This window comes from Rhineura floridana, chromosome 1, assembly GCF_030035675.1.
Source record: "Rhineura floridana isolate rRhiFlo1 chromosome 1, rRhiFlo1.hap2, whole genome shotgun sequence".
Classification (NCBI taxonomy): Eukaryota; Metazoa; Chordata; class Lepidosauria; order Squamata; family Rhineuridae; genus Rhineura; species Rhineura floridana.
Genome location: NC_084480.1, coordinates 40,333,226 through 40,357,884, shown reverse-complemented (window position 1 = coordinate 40,357,884; position 24,659 = coordinate 40,333,226). Strand labels below are relative to the sequence as shown.

At 40.7% G+C, this 24,659-nt stretch overlaps 1 protein-coding gene across 1 annotated transcript in view; it reads right to left on the bottom strand.

Annotated features, from left to right (window-relative positions):
* IPO11 (importin 11) overlaps positions 1 to 24,659 on the bottom strand; it is a 140,875-nt gene that overhangs the window by 26,761 nt on the left and 89,455 nt on the right. Inside the window, exons 23-25 of the mRNA XM_061619056.1 lie at positions 15,285 to 15,365; positions 11,401 to 11,496; positions 1,574 to 1,687 (exon numbers count right to left, since the gene is read on the bottom strand). Coding sequence (XP_061475040.1) covers positions 1,574 to 1,687; positions 11,401 to 11,496; positions 15,285 to 15,365 — 291 coding nt within the window. The remainder of the gene's footprint in view (positions 1 to 1,573; positions 1,688 to 11,400; positions 11,497 to 15,284; positions 15,366 to 24,659) is intronic.

Here is a 24,659-nt window from a genome sequence, read left to right as displayed (position 1 = left end):
CATATGGAGGTGGTTCTTACTGTGCTAAGCTTGGGAAAGGGATGTAGCTCAGTGGCAGAGCATCTGTCTGGCATGCAGAAGGTCCCAGGTTCAATCGTTGGCACTTCCAGGTAGGGCTGGGAGAGAATCCCTGTCTAAAACCCTGGAGAGTTGCTGCCAGTCAGCAGATCCCTATGTTCCCCAAACTTAAACCAATAACTTGGTCCCAGGCTATGGTATGAAGGCACATGAGGCCACCATTTTGCTGAAGCTAAGCAGGTCTGGGTCTGGTCAATGCCTGGATGGGAGACCACCTGGGAACCATACGTATGCTGCCTTGGGTTCCATGGTGAAAGAAAGGCGGGGTATGAATGCAACAAATAAATAAATAAAAATAAATAATACATAACTTGGATAACAAAGTTTTCTGCATGACATTCTATCTTTATAACTAGGATAATCATATACACACATGGATATGCATAATGATAAATGGTGGGTTCTGTGTACACACACAGGTATATTTGCACACACACACACACACACACAATTGTGTTAAGTAAAAGCATTCTATAGTAATAAACTTCACAATTGTTCTAAACTCAAACAAATCTACAGAATCAGCTCTACAGCAAAAAAAGGGCATCAATATTGGTGTTATGAAATGTGTGTATTCAGAAGCTTCAGATTACTCTAAGTTCTTTGCATATTTATCAAATATGAAATCAATAAAACAACTCAAATATAATATTGTTTCTTTGACTATAATGGGATTGCTAAACAACACTGAGCATTTATCTGTAAGGGTATCCCTTGCTGCACAAGACTGATTTCCCTGGATAGAAATAATGAAAAAATTGACAAGCCAGCTATTATTCAGTATCACACAGAAAACATTTACTTCAACAGAATATTTTTGTTATTCATATTAATTTAACTCAGCTGCGAGACACAAGGGTACCACAGGCTGAAGAAAAAGTTATAGTGATCTTTTAAAAAGTGGAAGTGGAGGTAGTTGTCTGCTTACTTGAAGATGAATGATACTTCAGATTATTTTATTAAAGACTCCAGATGATATTACTGGCATGTCTGTTGAATAAGTAGTAACCTATATTGAGCTATAGCAGGAATCCAAGGCATTGTGTGTAATGTTTCACATTCATCTGGGATTTCTTCAGCTACTCTCTCCCAGTGGCAGCTCCCCACATCTCGGAGAAGCCCCCCAGAAAAGCTTCCCATGAGGCACAAGTGACTACCATCAGTAGGAAAGAGGTTTGCTAACTATATAGACTGGGATCCCCTATACAGAGCAAAGCTGACCAGTCAGAAGTGGCATGATTATTTGCTCCTTAAGCACAAGAATTGTAGATTTGTGTGTCATGAAGCAGAATAATATTTTGATTTTTGCTTCAAGGTCTGAAAAAGCCCATGTTATGTACTTAAGATATTTCTCCATCTTCCTCAAACCAGAAGAATCAGAAATCTATGACTCATAGCAAATGCAAAGACAAAATAGAGGGTGATAGAGAGAAGGGATGATCTGTGTGGTCAATTTATGTCCTGCAGAGTCAAATATTAAAATATAAGTGCTTACCTCCTGGCCAAACTGACATGCCATCTGGTTCAGAAGCAATGAGAAAAAACTTTTATTTTGCAACAGGACTCTACCAATGACTCCCAAGTAAGTAGACATTACAACTGGGTACCTCTGAAATGAAACCAATTAATCTTAGCCTTCCTATCAGGTAGAAAATATAAGCACGATAAAAGCATGCTGCAAAAACTACGTAAGAAAATAATAAAGCTAGAAATTTAATAGCACTCCACAATGAATGGGCATCAATAATAATAAAATTACTTCCTATTTTAAGCAAATATTGGCTTACACATTTTAGCTATAGCAATGTAAACAGCAGTGAAATGCTGTCACTGATATCCAAACAATACCCTGTGAGATAAAGCCGACAGCCACATCCTCCCTACTTGATAGTCAAATTCTCACTACTGAATATGAAAGACATATACAGTGTTGAAAATTAGGGATGGAAGAGAGCATATAACCACCAAAGCACTGTCACTAACTTTATATGGCATTCTATCCAGCTGTTTCTTAAGTATTATATTTGCAAACTGAACTGCTGGTATCTGTGTTGGTCCATTAGACAAAAATCTAAAAGTAATAATTACCAACTAAAATGTCACAAAGTAATGAGCAAACTTTCAGATTTTGCATGAGAACCTGAAAGCCTGGAGAAGGGTTCTAGGGAAATTGAAAACCTGTTCCCCTATGAAACTGTCACAATTAAAATATCATAAAGGTATTACCCTACAGTTACTTCAAAATATTTAAGAAATGTGGTCTTAATTCATCTCTATGGTGCCTTGGTTTCAAGAATGGCTAGATATAGCTAAACACAGTTCCACATTTTCCTGCCCACTCAATTAGCCGGCAGGAGGTTTGGCCTACTGCCACACAGATGCTATTCTAGGAAAGTGTCAGCCTTGGCTACTGTATTCCCCTAAATGAATTTCCTGCACAGACATAGCCAGAGGAAACGTAGGCAACTAGCCACAGCAGATGCACAACAGCTCCGAGGGCACCACAGACATCCTTCCCATGGGTCAGAGAGAGAGAAAGGGCTGCTGTATAAGAGCGTCCAGAGGGTCATGGGAAGTCTGAACACACATACACACAGCCCAGCTGTATAGGGTAATACGCTGTTGGGTGAATTCAAGGCACATTCAGCTGCTGTCTCATATAGTCACTACTTATTTGCTCCCATACCGAAAGTAGGGCTTCCAGAACCAGGTCGCTTTCACCAGTGTCATGGTACAATTTTAAAGTGCAGGAGCTCATCACAACAGTCTCCATAGACATGTCCCCAAGGAGATTCTAAAAATGCAGGTAGTTGTGGTGATATATACGCCCGCATATATATATATATATATATATACACACACACACACACACAGCAACAGTACATAGCAAAATACCTCATTGACTAATCTGATAGTTGACTAAGATTGTATGACTGCAGTCCAATGCATAGATATCTGGGAATTCCATTGAACTCACTGATGTTTACTTCCGACTGCATAGGTTCAACTTGTAGAACAGATTGAGCTCAATCTTGCAAAGTGTTACTATTTGAACTGCCAGTGTCACACTGGAACACCATCAAAGAAAAGAAGTATCTAGCCTCCTCTTGATTCCTGCCCCCCCTTTTGATTTCCTCTATGTTAATCTGTCACAAACAATAGTTTAACTTAAAGCTTCATTATCATCTCATTTAGTGGCCACAGCAAGTAGAGTCCAGCTTTTACCCTGGCTGATGACATCATTACTCCTGGCTCTAACAGTGTGGGAACTGCACTCCCTTGCCTTACCCCTCTACTACAGCACGGATTCCCTCACAGGGAGAGAGACAGGCTTTCTTCACATAGTCATTCCAAGGGCAAACTTAGCTGTACAAGCCAGCACTGGTCTCATTCCCCTTTCCCACAGATACAGAGGGGATGTTGTGGTTCTAGGAGTTTCCACCAATCTCTCTCTCACTCTAGTGCCTGTTCTAGGAATAATTCTTTCTATTCTCCCAGACCTGGACACATTTGGCACCAACTTCAGCCCCCTACCCACTCACTAGCTGGAAAGAGAAGCACCCTCTCTTTAGCAGAGTTAATTTGTCTCAAAAGTTAAGTTCCTCTGAAATACGTATGGATTAAATCTCCTTCTCCAGATTTCACCAAGGAAGAAAGAAGTTTAGGGTGGTCTTTTTGTTTTGCCTTCCCAGAGATTTCTCTGAGCCCCTCAGATTCCAGAAGCACCTTCTCGGGAAGGCTTGGATATCGCTAACAGGGAAGATGGTGATTTATTAGAGAGAAAAAGACTTTCCCCCATAGTCGCTTTTCCAAACTCAGTACAAAGGCTGATGAGACTATTCCTCTATTGTATTCTAAGGTGGAACAACGACTATCACATCCACTCCTTCAGAAATTGCCTTGGGCTTCCACTCTGTGACACCTTCCACATCAAAACACTGTTTTGATGACAGTGTTTGAAAGGAATGGACCAAGAACTCTACACCCAAATGATACAATCACATCCGTGAGTAATTCTACCCTGATGATGTGATGTTACCATTCTTAAGGTGGATGTTGTAGTACTCACGTCCAAGGGACTTCTACCTTCAAATTTTGATGAGCTTTCAATAGGTCAGCAGGGGATTTGAGGCCTCTGCCATGGCTCTTATGGCCTCCACTATAGTCTCAGTTATTGCTTGAATTGTTTTCACTTGGCTGAACAAGGTTTTCAAAAATAATTCTGTTGAATGACTCTAAAAATACCCTACATAAGGTTTCCCTTTCCATACGAAAAGATGATTATCTAATGCTGATGTTCTGCTCACATAAGAAAGTTCCGCTTGTAAAATGGAACATCCCCTTCCTCTCCTCCCACTTGGAATCCCCCTCATGTATACTCAGATTGGGGGAGGGGAGAGAGGAAGCACTGTTACTCCACCTGCACAGCATTGGATGGTACCCAGTGTGCTGTTGGCCTCCTTCAAGAAGATGGTCCTTGATTAGAAGGTTTTCATGGCTTCCCTTGCTTCTTGGCTTAGAGAATGCATTAGCCTGCCCTATACCTCTAGTAATTGGGCCACTTCAGCAGCCTTTGGGAAAGGGCTCTTGTTGGAGGAGATATGCAGGGTGGCCTCTTGGTCCTCAATGCATACCTTCACCAAACACTATTAATTGAAGATGATCGCAAAAATGTAAAAAGAACCCTGATAGATCAGACAAAAGCCTATCTAGTTCAACATCCTAAGAATATAAGAATGTAAGAAGAGCCTGCTGGATCAGGCCAATTGCCCATCTAATCTAGCATCCTGTTCTCACAGTGGACAACCAGTTGCCCATGGGAAACATGCAAGCAGGACTTGAGTGCAAAGAGCACTCTCCCCTACTGCAGTTTCCAGCGATGGGTATATAGAAGCATACTACCTCTGCCTATGGAGGCAGAGTACAGCCATCATGGTTAGTAGTCATTGATAGCCCTTTCCTCCATGAATGTGTCTAATCCTCTTTTAAAGTCACCCAAGTTGTTGGCCATCACTGCCTCTTGTGGGAGTGAATTTCATAGTTTAACTATGAGTTGTACGAAGTTCTTTCTTTATTCTGTCCTTAATCTTCTGACATTTAGCTTCATTGGATATCCCCAAGTTTTAGTGTTATGAGAGAGGGAGAAAAGCTTTTCTCTATCCGCTTTCTCCATACCATGCATAATTTTATACACTTCTATCATGTCTCCTCAGACTCACCTTTTCTCTAAACTAAAAAGCCCTAATTGCTGCAACCTTTCCTCATGAGTCTCTCCATCTCCTTGATCAATTTGAATGCCCTTTTCTGAACCTTTTCTAGCTCTATAATATCCTTTCTGAGGTGAGGTGACCAGAATTGTACATAGTATTCCAAATGGGGCTGCAACATAGATTTATATAATGGCATTATATCAGCAGTTTTAGTTTCATTATCTTTCCCAATGATCCCTAGCATGGAAATTGCCTTTTTCACAGTTGTCACATACTGGGTGGACATCTTCATCGACCTATCCACTTCAATCCCAAGGTTTCATTCCTGGGTCAGTCATTGCCAGTTCAGACCCCATGAGTGTACATGCGGAATTAAGATTTTTTGCCTCAACATACATCATTTTACACTTGCTCACATTAAATTCCATTTGCCATTTTACCACCCAACCACTCCATTTAGCGAGGTCCTTTTGGAGGTCTTCGCAGCCTCTTTCTGTTTTAATAACCCTGAACAATTTACTATTATCATCAGCAAACATGGCCACCTCACTGCTCGCCCCTAACTCTAGATCATTTATTAACAAGTTAAAAAGCACAGGTCCCAATATCGATCCTTGGGGGACTCCACTTTCTACATCCCTTCACTGGGAGAACTGTCCATTTATTCCTGCTCTCTGCTTCCTGCTTATTAACCAATTCCTGATCCACAAGAGGACCTCTCCTCTTATTCTATGACTGCTAAGCTTACTCAGGAGTCTTTCGTGAGGCACCTTGTTGAAAGCTTTTTGAAAGTCCAAGTACACTGTGTCCACTGGATGACCTCCATCTATATGATTGCTGACACTCTCAAAGAACTCTAATAGGTTAGTGAGACAGGACTTACACTTGCAGAAGCCATGCTGGTTCTGCTTCAGCAAGGCTTGCTCTTCTACATGTTTGGTTATTTTATCTTTAACAATACTTTGTATCAGTTTTCCTGGGACAGATGTTAAGCTAGCCTGTAATTTCCAGGATCCTGCCTCCCCCCGATCCCTTTTTAAAGATTGGTGTTACACTGGCCACTTTCCAATCCTCAGATATGGAGGCGGATCTGAGGGACAAATTACATAGTTTTGTTAGAAGATCGGCTACCTCACATCTGAGTTCTTTGGGAACTCTCAGGTGGATTCTATCTGGACCCAGCAATTTTTTAGTTTTCGTTTTGTCTATTAAGCCTAGAACATCATCTCTCATCACCACTATTTGCCTCAGTTTCTCAGGTTCCCTTCCAGCAAAAGTTAGTTCAGGCACAGGGATCTGTCCTATATCCTCCTTTGTGAAGACATATGCAAAGAATTCTGTTTCCTACAGTGACCAAATAGATGTCTATAGAAAGGCCACAAGCCCGCTCATGTTTCCCAGCAACTGGTATTCAAAGGCATGTTGCCCAGCAACTGGAGGTAGTATATAATCATCAGGATCATTAGCCACTGATAGCCTTATCTTACATGAATCCATCTTTTAAAATAATTTAGATTGGTGATCATCACCACATCTTGTGCAACCAAATTCCATAATTTAACTTTGTCCTATGTGAAGAAGTACTTCTCATAGGCATCTGGTTGGTCATTGTGACAACAGAATGCTAGATTAGATCGGCCATTGGACTGATACAGCAGGCCCGTCTTATGTTCTCTTGTCTGTCCTGAATATCTCACCCTTCAGCTTCACTGGATGACTCTTGGTTCTAATATTATGAGAGAAGGAGGAAGTCTTTCAGTAACATTTGCACCCCTAGTGAGAGTCAGCCTGGAAGGGTATTGGTCTTAGGGTTCCTGCCTTGGGATGCATTGTCTTTTGAAATCCCCATGCTAGCTGCCCTCCTCCACTTGAGGAGAGAAATAGAATTCTGTACCAGTGGATTTGTGTTCTTCTCAAGGGAAGGAGGACATCTAGACCAGCCTTCTACTCTACTGGGTCTCCATAGAAATATTATTCTTCAAAACACATATTCTGTAAAAGGGAGTTACCCATGCTCAGAATTGAGGATAATGGGTACTCTCTTCACTGTGCCTCTTGTGAATATGCTTATGCCATGGGCTACTTTTGGGAGGAAGAGTTGGATATAAATTTAAATAAATAAATAAATAAATGAGTAAGTAAGTAAGTCAGGGGTAGCTAACCTGTGGCTTATCAGATGTTGTTGGGCTCCAAAGCTCCCATCATCCATGATCACTGGTCATACTAAGGATGATGGGAGTTTGAGTCCAACAACAACTAGAGGGCCACAGGTTAGCCATCCCTGTCCCAGAAGAATGGTTAGGGCACTTCCTCATACTGTAAAATAAAGCATCTTGCTCTGATCTTTCTGACTGCATGGTTTCTTGCAGCTCAAATTGTCCATTGGTGGTTTACGTTCAGGTTCAGTTATTTTATTTTTTTGCCTCCATGATTTTTTTGCTCAGTTTGTCCTTCATGCTACTTTGGACTGTCGTGCCTAGGGCTTATGGGGGAAGGCTCCTCCTCCTCCTTCCCTGTATATAATAATTGGAGACTGCCTTCTTGAACCTGGAGGAGGGATCCTTCCTATGCTAGCTTTACTGTGTCGCTCAAAAAGCACAAGAATTCACTGGTAACTACAGAATTTCTGTATCTCTATTCTCCCTCTTTCCATAGCACCATTTTTAATGGTGTTATGCACACTTTCTATTGTGATCTGCTACGGTCAGGAGCAATAACTGAAATTATAAGTTATTTTTAAGTTTCCAAGGAAATTTTATTGCATTTGAAGGCAAATTATTATAGTTACAAAGTTTGTATTTCCCATTGAACACATCATTAAGAGATGTTTATTCCAAAACTTCAAATACGAGAAAAAAGCAAGTGCTCAATTCCCCCCATGAGTACGATATTTATACAACAGCACCACTGGCTGGAAGAAGATAGAATTATAAGCAAAAGAAGTTTAATGAGTCCCTTTTGGCATAATGGAAATTTTTCATCATTGATAATTGTGAGTGAACATCAGTTACAGCCAGAACGTATATTATTTTTCTTCCTTCTCCTTTCTGGAGATCTAAAACATAGATAAGAATCCTCAGAACAGCTAGGTTTTCCCCATCTAATAAAGCAGGGCTTCTTTTTTTGCTACTTTAAAAAAGTGCTAATAATCCAACAAACGGCTCATTGTTGCTTTTCTCAGTGGTAACACTCTTCATTGCCAACATTTTATGGAACAGTGTAGTGAAGTGACACAAAAGGCTGAAAAAACGATAGATAGATGTGTTAAATTATGTTGTTTTAACGTGTCCTATTATCAACTGTGGGCTATCTGAAGACTTTATATTTGAAGTGAGAAAAAAAGAGCTACGAAACAACTTAAGTAAAGCAGAGAAGTGACTGAAAATCCTTTAAATAAGAAAGACTAGTTCTGCTACATTTGAAAAATTAATCCTAGGAGAAAAATGAACCAAAATGACAAGTATTTAGTTTAAATTACGTGATGTGAAATTTCAGATAAGAAATCAAAGTAATTTACTGTAAAGGCATCCCCTTGGTCCAATTGTTTTCTTTAACACAGCAGGAATTGCTGCAATTTCCTGTTTTTCATAGTTAGGAAAGATAATACTTTTCTCCAGGAAGTATTTCATTTTAGCATTCTAGGAAGAGCCAAATGCTCTACTAACTCCAAGGCAACACCTGGGTATGTGCTTCCTGGAGAATGAAGAACACAGCATGAGAGAATATGCAATTTACAGTATAGAGTGCATATGAAGAAAATGTCCTCTTTCATTAAGAACTCAAATGAAAACAGGAAATTATCTTTTCAACACTTTATCTGGATCTACATTTTCACACTATACTGTAAACTGCATATTCTCTCATGTTCCTGGAGAATGAAGTATTTTTTTGTAAAAGTGAAACCATAAGAAGTTTCAAAATGGATGTTGTAGGGAAGAATCAAGACTAACAGTGTAATCCTATACATGCCTACATTGGGTTTAATGGGACTTACTCCCAGAAATGTGTGTTTAGGATTGCAAGAATCAATTTGCACATATATAATAGCACCTGCCAACATTAAGTCAGGCCTCATCTGGAATACTGCGTTCAGTTCTGGGCACCTCATTTTAAGAAAGATATAGACAAGTTAGAGCAGGTTCAGAAGAGGGTGACGAGGATGATAGCCGGTATGGAGAACAAGTCTTATGAGGAAAGGTTGAAGGAACTTGGCATGTTCAGTCTGGTGAAGAGAAGGCTGAGGGGTGATATGATTGCACTCTTTAAGTACCTGAAGGGCTGTCACATAGAGGAGGGTACAGATTTGTTCACTGCTGCCGCAGAGGGTAGGACTAGGTCTAATGGTTTTAAGTTGCAGGAGCGTAGATTCAGATTGGACATTAGAAGGAACTTCTTGACAGTAAGGGCAGTTCGGCAATGGAACCGACTGCCTAGGGAGGTGGTGGGATCCCCTTCACTGGATGTCTTCAAGCAGAGGCTGGACAGCTATCTGCGGGAGATGCTCTAGCTGTGGATTTCCTGCTGTGAGCAGGGGGTTGGACTCGATGGCCTACAAGGCCCCTTCCAACTCTATGATTCTATGATTCTAAGCCAGAAGCCATATTCTCAGAAGCAAATGAGTAACAATCATAGTAATGCAGCATTGCTGTCTTCTGATCCTTCTCTGGCAGCCATATTTTTGCACATTGTAAAAGATAAAAATGGTAGTTGCATACAGTTAATGTCACCCTATGACTTCGCATTGATTTTTAAAACTGGCTGGACTTCTACAATGGAATTCCAGTTTGAATTTTTCTTCTAAAGAAGCATAAGAGAGAGTGAGACTATAATTTGGATTCTAAAAAAATGTTTTCCCTATCTGAGGTTTCTAACCATTATCATTTGTATTTATTTTTGCTTTAGACTAATCATTTGGCCACTGAAGAAAGCAAAAATGTTGAAACACATCTGGCCGTTATATGCTTTCAGGAACACTTATTTTTAATTGGCTGTAGCCTATATGTGAGAAAAAGAAGTGCTTTCTTTCTATTTATTTATAGTTTGTTTTATTCTTTGGCAAATTAAAAATCTATGTTTATATAATTTACAAACTGTGTTTCACCTTAACTCTGTTCTTTTCAAGTTAGGTTTGATTAAGGGTAGTGAATTTTTTCTCCTTTGTGTATAGCTATATACTGGCACAAATAAGGGACACTTCCAGGAGGGATACCATGATGCTGAGTGTGGCTATCTTCCCTGGCCTCAAAGGACTGAGAGAGGGGTAATAGCACCACAGTGAACTTTCCAATGGGGATGCACACCAAAAAGATTCCGTTTGGATCCTGCTTCGGCATTTCAGAAAATGGGTCAATTTGGCTTGGTCAATCCTGCTTTGCAAAATCTAAAGCATTAACTATAATTGAGAAATCAACAACAAAATTGCTTTTTGACATAATTGGATGAAATCTGCCGGCATGGTAGTCCCTTCTGAGAGTATACATCTTGCTAAATTTCAGGAAGGTAATTGCAGGGGGGTTTGTGCTAGATATCTTTAAAGTTGAATGGGGGAGCGAAAGGGATTTGCTTCACCCCTTGCGTTGTGGTGGCCAATTTCAATGAAACTAGCATATATCGTAGCAGTTGCTAAGTTTTGATATATTACTTCAGGGTGGTAGTCAGTGCTTGTCCTACTTAGAGTGGTACCACTGAAGTTAATAGGCATGATTAACTTTTTCAATGGGTGTACTCTTAGTTGCACTTAGTTGAATAGAACCCTCAATGTCCCAGCCAAAAGCATGGTGATTGTAAGTGTCCTGGTAAAATCATTCTCTAATTATATTTAATACTAATTATATTTCATCAATATTCTGTCCATTGTTTGATTTAACTTTGAAAGGAATAACTCAAACAAAAGGAATATTTCTTTATTAGTATGATATCAGATGCACTGCAACCGACCCCAAATACCCAAGATGAATTTGAGACAATCAAGGAAGAGTAGAAAATCATTTTGAAAAAATGAGGTATGATGAAAAGTAAAATTGTGTATAAAACATTCAATTTATGATTATACACCTACTTTTTCTATATAAAAGCCATACTACATTTTTTGCAATGGATAAGATATTCTTACCTCCCCATTTATAATTCCCTGAAACACAGATGGCAAAAGAGGTTGAAACATTTCAGGGCCCAACACTGGGTTTACTTTGAGGACATTTTCTACAACCTGAAAGACATGAGACAGGTTTTGGTTATAAAGCAGTTAAGGTAACTGCTCATATATTATTCCTGGTTCAATCAACAGAAAAAAAAGGATGTATATTCTTGTCTTGTATACATATCCACATTTCTCCTTGACTATGTCGAGAAGATTCAATGTGCTCTTTCCTCCTTCCTTCCCTTACACGCTAAATTAACTACTTCTGGTTTAAATCAAGCCAAATCCTGCTGTTACAGTATGTCACTACAAGTTTAGTTAAAACAGGAAGCATTGAATTAAGCTCTGAGTGCGAGAAGAGGACAGAACACACAGACACACACAGGACCAGCACCTATTCAAGATGCCTCAGAACCATCACTTGAAGGAATGTTTGAATGCCCCCAGTGTGACTACATTCTTTTTAGTAGGGAGCAAATCTTAACTGACCACTAAGATGGTGTCCATTTCATGATCTAAGATTATTAGGCTATTTCAGCATAGGAAACAGAAACGATGATTGCCCTGAAATGCGAATTGAAGAAAATGGATGTTACTGGAGCAGTGTGAAAGATAGCAGAATATCACCTAGAGTGGTCACATCTTTTAATTTAATTATGTGTGTGCATATATTTACACACACACAGCATTACTGTACCGCTTAATATAAAAATATTTCCAAGTGTTGTACAGAAAAAAAATAACAAATATTACAAACATGCATAATAAAACCATTAATATAAAGCATTAAAAACAGCAAAATGTGCCAAAATACAGTACAGCAAGGGTAAAGAAGTATCTTCTCTGCTCTTCTCTGACCAAGTTTGGCACGTAGGTATAGCCACCTATCTTTCAATCATTTGATATCACAATGATGTCAGGTGACTTTTTTTGCTTGCAAAATAGCACTTAGTAAGCGGCTTAGCTAGACTCAAAAAGCAGCTGACTGTCAGGTCCTGCAAGGCCCCTTTCAAAGTGCTCTGCAAGACACCATTATAGCACAGAAAAAGAAAAATGAAATGAGATCTATGCTTTCCTTCAAATTTCATAGCAAATGACTCAAAAGCCTGTATGTTTACAGACAGCAAATGCCATAAAGAACACGACTGCCGTCACCGCTTTCTGAAAAATTAATTGCTTGCAGACTTTTACTTGAGTAATTATGTAACATTCCATTTATTATTAGTAACACGTCGCAACAAGATTTAATCAGTATCACAAAAGATATCGTAATAAAACTATTAAATTTTCAAAGCAATAATAGCAATATTGTAACATCTTAATTAACATCTTCACATTGTCTCTCTCCGGTTTCCTAGAGAACACATTTACAAAATATACACACCAATTACATTCAACAAAAAATAGTTTTTAGCAATAGCTGTGTTCTTTTCAACAGCTTGAGAAGTGTTTCTAGGATACCATTAATATAGTTACATGTTTTATGGGGAAAAAAGTTCTTAAATTATAGCTAAGACAGTTTACAGATTTTATGAAAATAGAGTTCTTTGTTTTATAATTAACATTAGACAGTCACCCTTGTTGTGCTGTTTTAGATGCTTGCAAAAACCTTTTTTGTTTCAGCAAGCTTATCTGGACATGTAAACAAGTTACGTAAGCCTGTTTTTAAATTTTGCTGATTCTTTTTGTATACTAAAAATTGTTTTACATTGTTCTATGTAGTTTGCATAGAGATGTTTTGATTAAGCAGTTTATAAATTCTTCTAAACATTTTTAAAAAATGTAGTTAATTATACAGCCACACGAGAGGCTGCATACTATAGCCAGCATGGATTTTCAGCATTCCGCAATATTAAACTGAAAATATACCCCATGCCTTTCTGCTGCTTCCCATAAGATAATTTCAAAATAAAACTTTACAAAACTTATAGTCCTGAATTCATAAACACTAGCTTAACAACCCTCTAGGTTTTCATGGGGATACACAAAACACTCAGAAAGAATCTAGAGTTCAAAGTGTAAAACAAGAGAGAAAAAATTCAGACCCCTGTTGGACTTTTTTCTGTCAGTGATCTCATAATTCGTTGAAATTAATTAAAAAATCAGCCATAAGCAAAGAGTACCTTCGATCCTATTACTGACCATGTTATATGTTACCAAATTCTTCCAAGCTACACAGGAAGTGGATTGGAATGTGAAAGACCAACCCAAATTGTGTTTGCATTTTGACAAATTTGTAGGGCAGTACAATTATCTCAGACAGGAGGTCAGGTCTCTTGCTCCCCTGCTGCATTCACTATAGCTGCCCAATTTCCCTGCTGTTTAAAGTTTGATAGAAATATCTATTGGTTATAGGTACATTCTTAAACTGCAAGGTTTTTTGCCTATTAGTGAATATAATCTATAAAGCTAACGTTGTGTGCACTGAGCACTACTACAGAAGCATGAACACTCATGTAAAAGTTAGTATCTTTGAAAACAAGACTTGCATCACAATAATCTCCAACCCTCCCTATGCAACATACCCACCCTATTTCCTTGACTGCATTTGCTCTATTCCCCTGCTTCTCCTTGACTTCTGTCAGGGCCGGTCCCAAAGGGCTGCCAGGTCAGGCCCTGGCTGAGGGCCCCTGGAGCCACAGAGGCCCCTGAAGAGCCTCTTGACAGGGTGGGGGAGGAATAGCACTCCTTGTCCGTGATCCACGGCAGAGTAACTGCTGTGGATTGCAGGGAGGGAGCTTCTTCCACCCACCCATTCACTGGCTCCACCTACCCGTCTCTCCTATCTTTTGAGGCTGTGTGGGTTATCACGCAGGACTGCCATTAAACAAAATGGCAGCTGAGGTTTCCCTAAGGGGCTGAAGCCTCCAGCGCCATCTTGGTTGATGGCAGCGATGTGCATGCGTAGCAGCCCACACCGCTGCAAAAGACAGGAGAGACAGAGCCAGCAAATGGGCAGGCAGAAGAAGCTCCCTTCCTGCGAGAGACAGGTAGGTGTGTGTGTGCGCACGCATGCCAGGGCCTGGGGCAAGCTGGTGCCCAAGAGCCCCAGCATGTCTGGCACCTGCCCTGACTTCTGTGTCTTTGACGTCTCCCGTCCCTTCCTTGCAACCATGGTTGCATTACCAAACCACTTTCTTTTCCCCTTCCTTTATTGTGCCACATGCCTCTCATTCCATCTTCCTTTCTCTGCGTCATGGATTTAAAGCCATATCATACCACTTCTTTCCCCAAAGAATCCTGGGAACTATAGTTTGTAAAGGGTGCTGAGAGTTGTTAGGAGACCCCTATCCCACTCACACAACTACAATTCCTAGAGGTCCCTGGGAAGAGAGATTTATTGTTAAACCACTTTGGGAATTGTAGCTCTGCGAGGGGGAAAGGAATCTCCTAACAACTTCTCCCTTGTTCTTGCCACTGGAGCTAAATTGTTTTAATACTCCCTTTCCAAAGCAGCTACCATGTGTGGTTATGAAAGACGGATACACACAGTACAAGATTGTAACTGTAGGTGAAATGTCTATGCTTTAAAACAAACTTTATCTGACTGATTATGAAGACAGTATAATCTTCACCAGGGTTGTTCATTTGTATATAGTGAAATCACTAGAGGGAAGTTTAATATTTCATCAGTTTGTTCCATCACAACAACAAAATTTAAAATTCAAATCTTAAAATATTCCTCCTTCTGGGAAGAATGGTGGGATATAAATTTAAAAAATAAATGATAAATAAAATAAAATGTATTATTTAAAATTTCTACAAAACCAGATATGACAATGAGACAAAACACCGTAATTTTGGCTATTCTTATACATAACACATTTTAAGAATCAACTGGAAAATTCATCATTTACCTTCAGAATTTGAACTTGACCCTCAGTGTTTATATCCTTTAAGACCTCGCAAAACGATTTGCATAGCTGAGCAGCATAGACCTAAAAGTAAAAATAACACACATTAATACATACACAATGCACAATTCTGTAATCAACCTTCTTTATACTTCAACCAATTAATCTGTCAAATATGAGTCTGACACTGAAATGGGCACATATATTTAAACAAACAACAGGGGTGGATGGCATCCAAAAGCAGCAAGAGGAAGGAGGAGGGGGAACCCCAAGATGCTGAAAAAAGAAATTCTTGATTACATGCACATTCTGCATATAAAACAGTTCAAGATAGACAGTTTAGATTCGTTATGTAAGTATTTATCTATTTTTCCCCATTACATTGTATCATCATATGCTGTACGATATGATATGATTATGTCACTAAATGGATTATTGTATGGTTTTATCTATAGCCCCTGACAAAGGCCAAGTCTCGAGTGGCCGAAACGCGTTGGGCTTCTTCCTTTTTAATAAATCTATTTGGATTTCCTACTCAAGAATTTCTTTTTTTGGCATCTTGGGGTTCCCCCTCCTCCTTCCTCTTACATATATTTAAACACAATTTATTCAGCATAAAATAATTGCTGCCTCAACCAGTATGGTGTAGTGGTTAGAGAATGGTTGGGGACCGGTAAAACTTCAAATGATGTTGGACTACAACTCCCATCAGCCCCAGCCAGCCTGGTCAGTGGTTAGGGATGATGGGATTTGTAGTCCCTCAACATCTGGAGGGCCACAGGTTCCCCACCCCTGAGTTTGAGCATTGGATTAGGACCTGGAAGACCAGGGTTCAAATTCCCACACAGGCATGAAGCTCACTGTGTGATCTTGAACCAGTCACTATCTCTCAGCCTAACCTACCTCACAGGATTGTTGTGAAGATGAAATGAGGAGGGGAACAACCATACATACCACCATGAGATCCTTGGAGGAAAGGTATAATATAATTTGCAGCAACAAGAATAATCAGCCACTAGCTGTGGGTGTTTCTTCTTTTGATTTTGACATAATCTCAGTCTAAGAAATTATTCATGAACTTAAAAATAATTTATTTGACATACTACAGCTTAGACTCAAAGAGCAGTGCTTGAACAGAAAGTACTTTTTCATGGGCATATAGGGTATGTCTGTTATTCCTTCATGTCACATTGCATAGTGCTCAAGAGGAACCAACAAACCCCAAGAACAGATCTTTTTTTTAATTTAAACTTTTATTAAGTTTTAAAAATAATTACAACAAAAACAAATTACAATGATACAGAAACACTTCAGTTTGATAAACACAATACAAAATAAACCAATTCCATGTGAAGATTCTGTTCACACTAAGTTGAGGCAATAACTAGGAGGGGTATACAAATATATTTCATTGATTCTTCCAAATAGAACTATATTTCTTTGGGAAGTAACAAAGCATCATATGCCTCTCCATATGGATATGGAGGGCCACCAAATAGCAGCAAAGTCTTCGGGGACTGCTTCCTCCCTGATTATTTTAAGTTCATGAATTCAGGAGATTTGGGGCAAGGTATCAGCAGTATGCTGATGATACCCAGCTCTATTTCTGTGTAACATGTGAATCAGGAGAGGCCTTGCAAGCCCTAGACCAGTGCTTGATGGTAGCCTGGATGAGGGCCAATAAACTGAGCCTGAATCCAACAAGACGGAGAAGCTGTGGGTTGGTGGTTCCCAAGTTCGGATAATTGGTCAGTTGCCTGCTTTGGATGGGGTCGTACTCCCTCTGAAAGAGCAGGTTAATAGTCTGGTGGTGCTTCTGGATCCACCTTTGTCACTGGAGGCCCAGGTGACCTCCGTGGCTAGGAGTGCCTTTTACCATCCCTGGCTGGTAACACAGCTGCAGCCATTTCTGGACCGGGATAGCCTGACCATTGTTGTCCTGGTGGAAGTGGGGCAAGAGCAACTCCTGTTTTGTTCTTTTGTTTGTGTTCCAGAAGGGAGACAGAGCTAGGGTCCGCCAGATGGATAGGCTTGTTTACCTTTACCTGTGATGCTCTGACTGACTTCCTTCTGTCGCTAGACTGTGACGTCTTTAGGGAAGCTTACCTGCCTCTCCTCCTTCCGCCCTTTCCACTCCTTTCTTCTCTGACTGTCCGGGAGAGAGGAGACATCCCTTTGTCTCTGCTCTCTCTCCTAGCATGGGGCTAACTCCCGCACCTGGGCGTTATGCCTCCAACACAGCTAGTTAGTTAGAACTAGGTATGCCTTTCAATCAACTATGTATTTCTACAAATAAAATAGGTTTTCTTATTTTACTCAGTCTCCAGTCTCACTGATCCTGATGCAGGGTAAAAGCCTGCTTTCTTAGGTAAACGCACGCACACGGTGGCACACTCACATTTCAACGTCTGCTGTTACTCTGCTGCTGTTGTGCTGCTTTTAAACAAAATTAAGCACACAAACACACACAGCAACATGTCCATGCATTGGTAATTCTGGCTGGATTATTGTAATGTGCTCTGTATGGGGCTGCCCTTAAGACTGGTCGGACCATGAGTCCTGCGAGAGAAAATATCCCTTTGCCGTCTATCAGCAATACACAACTACTAAGCCAACTTCAAGGTTTTGGTTTTGGTGTACAAAGCTCTATCTTGCTTGGAACCATGGCACCTGAAAGATCATTTTACCCCTTACACACACAGTCAATCACTATGTTCTGCGGGTGAGAGCCTCCTGCAGATACCATCTTATCAGGAGGTCCATTCCGTGTTCCGTGTTTTGACACCTACCCTTTGGAATTCCCTCCCCTTAAATATTAGACAGGCAATATCTCTGTTATCTTTTCGGCACCTGCTAAAGACCTTCGTTTTACAACAAGTCTTTTAAGCAGAGACCTTATCCCAGTCCGCATCTGTGTTGGAAATACTTTTTTAGATTTTAAAGCTTTTTAAAAAAAATATGTTTTTAAAGATACTTTGTTTTAATATGTTTTTTAAGATGCTTTGTTTTAATATTTTTTCTTATGATTTGTTTTAATAGGTTTTAAGATCTTTTGTTTTTAAGATATTTTAGATTGGTTTTTAGGTCAAGATATAAATGTAATAAATAAATTAATAAAAGAAATAAACTAAAAGGGAGGAATGTTATCCCAGTTTTAGCCTGAAGTGGCCCCCTCCTCCTCCGCTGCCACTACATCTCTAAATTTACTTTCATAAATTAAATTAAAAGAAGGCACAGCCCTCTGTATCAACCAAGAAGATATTTCCAAACAGGACTTTATTCTGCTGCTCCACCAATCTGTTGGGGGAGGGGGTAAACCCATGGTTAATCTGCCTGAGTACCCCAAATTCACTCCATCCATCAATCACACAAGAGAAAACGGCCACATTTTCTACTTAGATTGTCCTTCTTTTGTCTAGGAGTGAAGATTCCTTGAAGCATTTGGGTGTTGTTCCATGCCCTGTCAGCCATATTACACTTTTCGGTCTGACGACAGGATAACACAGTAGACCAAGTGTTCATTGTGGCTGAGTCCCTCTCATCTTTCCTTTCCAGATCGTCTTCCTTCCAGGAAACGTTAAGCCCCAACATTGTCAGTATCTGTGCAGCTTCTTGACAGGTGGTGGCCGAATGCAGGACTCTGTCCACCATCACCATAAGTCTAAATGGGAACCTCCAGCAGTATGAAATCTTTGCTTCTTGTAGCCGGTCTTAGATAACGCTGTTGCCAAAGGATGTCTTCACTAAAATCTTGAAGCACCATAATTATATGTTCCTGGAGCTTCAGTTTTTTAAAATTACATATCCTCTTCAGGAATTTCTCCTTAGCAAGGTAGTGTAAAAAACATTTCACCATATCCCGAGGCTTTGATTGAGTGGTGGTTTGGGGTAAAGAGCCCAATGTACATGTTCTATATCCTGAGATGTAATAGACCAGTCTGGAAATAAAGACTCCCACCAATCAATCAGGAAACCCCTAATATTGACAGATTCAATGTCTTCAGGAATCCCACATAGACTAATATTCTGTTGGCACCCTCTATCCTCCAAATCCAAAAATTTAACTGTAAATCCAAATTAGCATGTCAGAGCTTTCATATATATTCCACGTGTTGCACTCCCAGTTCCAAAGCCTTGGTTGCAGCCTTTTCTACTTCTTTCACTTTAGAGTCCATAAGAGGCTAACTGAACTTCAAAGGATTTTAAACTAACATACCACTCCTCCTAAAGATATTTTCTCGGCTGTGAGAATTTGACTGCCATTTCACGTTGAATAATGGCTGTGATATCTTCCCCCTCTGCCCACCCTGTTTTGAAAGATTTAGTAGATATAATGGCATCCTCAATTCAAGAACCACCCTCCCTTCCTCCAGCATTTAATTTAGGGCTAAAATAATCAGTAAGATAATGTTTCTGTGCCAGCTGGATGCCTGAGTTATTCCCCCAGTAAAAACCTTTTGGAATTCTGATGAGTTCTCACTCCTAATATGGCTGCATCCTAAAATGTGGCAACAGGAGTCGGTGAGACCGAATCAGGCAGCCATTATGGTTTGCAGCTTGCCATGCTCCCACCCCGGAACAGATTTTTAAATGTGAAAAGGTGCTGTAGAAGAAAAAGAGGATTGGAAAAGTCCTGGTACCTACATGCCCAAGTATCCTGACTCAGCCAGCAGGATTTTTGGGGGGGGGGGAAGTGCTGGTAGGAAGAACCTTAAAATAATGTTTTTTATAATCATCTGAGGATACTTTTACAGTTGACTAAAACTAGCACTTGTGATCATCATTAGCACATGCTCATAGAAAGCTGGGCTACTAGCCTTATTCGTCACATGTAAGCTTTCCATGCATAGTGGGATTTTGATACAGGAAGACTTTCCAACCAGAAATCCCAATAGACATTATGAGATAGTACAGTACTTAAAAGGAATACATCATGTGCGCATACTCCACTGAAAATGAAAAGGCTTCGAGATAGCCTATTGTTAATAAAGCTAGCATCATAACAAAATATAAAGAATGTATGGCAACAGTAGTCAACTGAAGGAACAGAGGCAATCAGGAACAAATATTCTGTTTTCAAGCAAATCACCCTTTGTAATCAACAAAATAATAAAATGCTTAATTGGTTGTGCAAATAATACACAGATACATAATACAGGAACATAGGAAGCTGACTGGCAGCAGCTCTCCAGGGTTTCAAAGAATCTCTCCCAGCCCTATGTGGAGATGCCAGGGATTGAACCAGGGACCTTCTGCATGCAAAGCAGATGCTCTACCACTGGCCCACAGCCTCTAATCATGCAAGCTTGTATCCCACTAAGTCACACTCAGAGTAGACTCTCTGAAATCAATGGACTTAAGTTAGTCATGATTAAATCTCCTCTATTTCATCTATCCTCCTCTTCGGATGCACACCTTAACGTGGGGAGGGGGGTTGAGAGTGCTGAAGAAGCTGAGAGCAATGTCGTCAGGAGTCTAGACCAAGAGGCTAGACTCCTAGTAGGGGCACCCAAGGCGGAATGGTCAAAGCTGAGACACCAGACTAAGATGCATCCAAACTCAGAGGAAGGCAATGGTAAACCACCTCTGAATACCTCTTACCACAAAAACCCTATGAACAGAGTATTCAAAATGCAACACGAGATAGTGCTGGAAGATGAGACCCCCAGGTCAGAAGGCACTCACTGAGCTACTGGGGAAGAACAAAGGACAAGTACGAGTAGTGCTGTGACTAATGACGCAGTTGGGTCAAAGCCGAAAGGAAGCCCAGAGGCTGATGCGCACAGATGCGAAAGGAGAGTCCAGAGTTGTACGATGCACACAATAGGAACATGGAATGTGAGAAGCATGAACTAGGGAAAGTTAGAAATTGTCAAGCAAGAAATGGAATGCATCAACATTACAATACTTGGTGTGAGCGAACTAAAATGGACGGGAATGGGACATTTCCAATCAGGCAACTACAAAATATTTTATGCAGGAAATGAGAAATTAAGAAGAAATGGGATTGCTTTAATAGTGAGAAGTGATGTAGCAAGAGCAATTAGGAGCTACAACGCAAGGTCTGAGCGAGTGATATCAATGAGATTAAATGGGAAACCTATCAACATAACCATCAACCAAGTCTATGCTCCGATGGCAAACGCAGAAGAAGAGGAATTGGAGAGATTTTATGCAGAAGGACAGAAAGAAATTGATCACACACCAAAACAAGATGTGCTGATAATCATGGGGGATTGGAATGTAAAAGTAGGGAACAGAGAAGAATTAGGAATTGTGGGGAAATGGGGCCTAGCAGACAGAAACGAAGCAGGAGAAAGACTTATTGAATTCTGTGAAGCCAATAATTTGTTTCTTGCAAACACATTTGTTGAATAACCGAAAAGATGACTATACACGTGGACATCACCAAATGGTCAATATAGGAATCAAATTGATTATATAATTGGTAACAGAAGGTGGAAATGTTCCATACTTTCCGCAAAAACAAGACCAGGAGCAGACTGCGGTACAGATCATGAACTGGTCGTATCGAAAATCAGAGTAAAGTTAAAGAAGAACAACAAAGCAATCATAATGCCAAAATACAATTTAAATAACATCCCAGAAGCATATAAAGATCAGATGAGGAACAGGTTTGAAGCTTTAAACTTAGTTGACAGAGAACCAGAAGAACTATGGATTGAAGTCAGAGACATTAACAGGGAAAACTGCAAAAGGACAATACCTCTAGTTAAAAAGAGAGAAAGACCCCAATGGATGACTGAAGAAAGTCTTCAAATGGTTAAAGAGAGAAGGAAAGCAAAAGCAAACAGAAACATGGTCAGAACCCTAAATGCAACAATACAGCAACTAGTACGTAGGGACAAAGAGAACTATTACAATAGTTATTATATAGAAATAGAAGAGGACAACAAAAAGGGAAGAACAAGAGCCCTATTCCAAAAGATTAGAGAAATGAAAGGGAAATTTAAACCAAGAGTAGGGATGTTGAATAATCAACAGGGGAACACACTGACTGACCCAGATGAAATAAAAGGAAGATGGAAGTGTGATGTTCCTGCTTGTAGGGTAAATATGGTAAGTGCTGTTTATATAATGCTGTTCCATTTCAATCGGGTTTTAGGCCCGGTTTTGGCACTGAGACAGCCTTGGTCGCCCTGTACGATGACCTATGTCGGGAATGAGACAGAGGGAGTGTAACTCTGTTGATTCTCCTTGATCTCTCAGCGGCTTTTGATACCATCGACCATGGTATCCTTCTGGAGAGGCTCGCGGAGTTGGGAGTTGGAGGTACTGCTTGGCAGTGGTTCCGCTCCTACTTGGCGGGTCGTCTCCAGAAGGTAGTGCTTGGGGAACATTGCTCGACACCGCGGGCTCTCCAATATGGGGTCCCGCAGGGGTCAGTTTTGTCCCCCCTGCTTTTTAATATCTACATGAAGCCGTTGGGAGAGGTCATCAGGAGTTTTGGAGTGCGTTGTCATCAGTATGCTGATGACACGCAGCTCTACTTCTCCTTTTCATCTTCTTCAGGTGAGGCTGTCGATTTGCTGAACCGTTGCCTGGCCTCGACAATGGACTGGATGAGAGTTAACAAACTGAAGCTCAATCCAGACAAGACTGAGATGCTGTTGGTGGACGGGTTCTCTGATCGGATGGTGGATATATACCCTGTCCTGGACGGGGTTACACTCCCCCTAAAGGACCGGGTTCGTAGTCTGGGAGTCTTTTTAGACTCTTCCCTCTCACTTGAGGCTCAAGTAGCCTCGGTGGTTAGGAATGCGTTTTACCAACTTCGGTTGGTAGCCCAGCTACGTCCCTATTTGAGTAAAGAGGACCTTACATCAGTGGTACATGCTCTGGTAACCTCACGTTTGGATTACTGTAATGCGCTTTACGTAGGGCTACCTTTGAAGACAGTTCGGAAGCTACAACTAGTGCAAAATGCGGCGGCCAGATTGCTGACAAGGACCAAGCGGTCCAAGCATATAACACCTGTTCTGGCCAGCTTGCACTGGTTGCCAATATGTTTCCGGGCTAGATTCAAAGTGTTGGTATTAACCTATAAAGACTTATATGGTGCGGGACCACGATACCTTGCGGAACGCCTCTTCCGATATGAACCGGCCCGTGCACTACGTTCTGCTACGAAGGCCCTCCTCCGGGTTCCAACTCACAGGGAGGCCCGGAGGCTGATGACAAGATCTAGGGCCTTCTCAGTGGTGGCCCCCGAACTATGGAACAGTCTCCCTGAGGAAGTACGCCTGGCGCCGACTCTGCTCTCCTTCCGGCGCCAGGTCAAAACCTTCCTATTCTCTGAAGCATTTTAAATTACACTGATTTAATTTTAAAAATGTTTATTGTGTTGGATTGTTGCTTGTATTTTAGTATTGTTCTGTTATTTATTGTATTTTTATGCTGTTTTATGTTCACCGCCCAGAGAGCTATTGCTAGTCGGGCGGTATATAAATTTAATAAATAATAATAATAATAATAATATAGAAGACATATGGTAAGTGGAGTGAAAGAGGAGGGGGGAGTACATGAGCAGTAGAATGCTGGATGATTGGCTGAGCGTTTGAGTGGCTGGGAGTATAAATGGAAGAATGACAGTTGAATCTGGGTGGATGTTAGTAGGGTGGAGAAGAAGGTGTTTGGTGGTGGATGTTGGGAGTGTGGAGAAAGAGGTGTTTGAGGGTGGAAGTCAGGAGTGTGGAGAAAGAGGGAGTTGGAGTTCTGATTAATAATAAGTCAAGTACAAAACAGGAATAGATGAAACCATACGCTTGTAAAACATTCTAAAACTAATCTTGTTATTTCTGATATTTAATAAATACTTATTTGGTTTACCAAAGGCCTGATCCTTGGCTGGGGGATATACATACCAGAAGGGAGGGCAAGGTAATTACCAAGGCTGAACAGAAACAGTATCTAATGGTGGCAGCGGTGAAGGGAGGAATAATAACAATTCAAGTATCCAGAGCAACCCAGAGTTGTATGCTTTATCTATATAGATACAAGGGGGTTGGGAACAGCATAAGCACGCAGTCACAAAAGTAACCAGCTAGAGAGAGACTCAGGCAAAGTCTCTGGGAGTATTGGTTATAGGATGTGACTGGTGGTGCTGCCTAGCAGGGGGATCTAGTGAGATCTGTGCTAGAGCGGAGTGAGAAACCATATAAAGGACGGTCCGGACTGATGGTATCCCTGGTGGTGCCTAGTGAAAGGCAGTAGCCACAAGCAGGTGGGAACCTGACAGGGAGAATCAGGGAAGGACGTCACATGTGGTGGCTGTAGCGGTGGGATACGAACAATAGAGAGTCCCTAGAAGTGCTGTGGCTGAAAGAAATAACAAATAAAGATTACTTGTGAGTGACT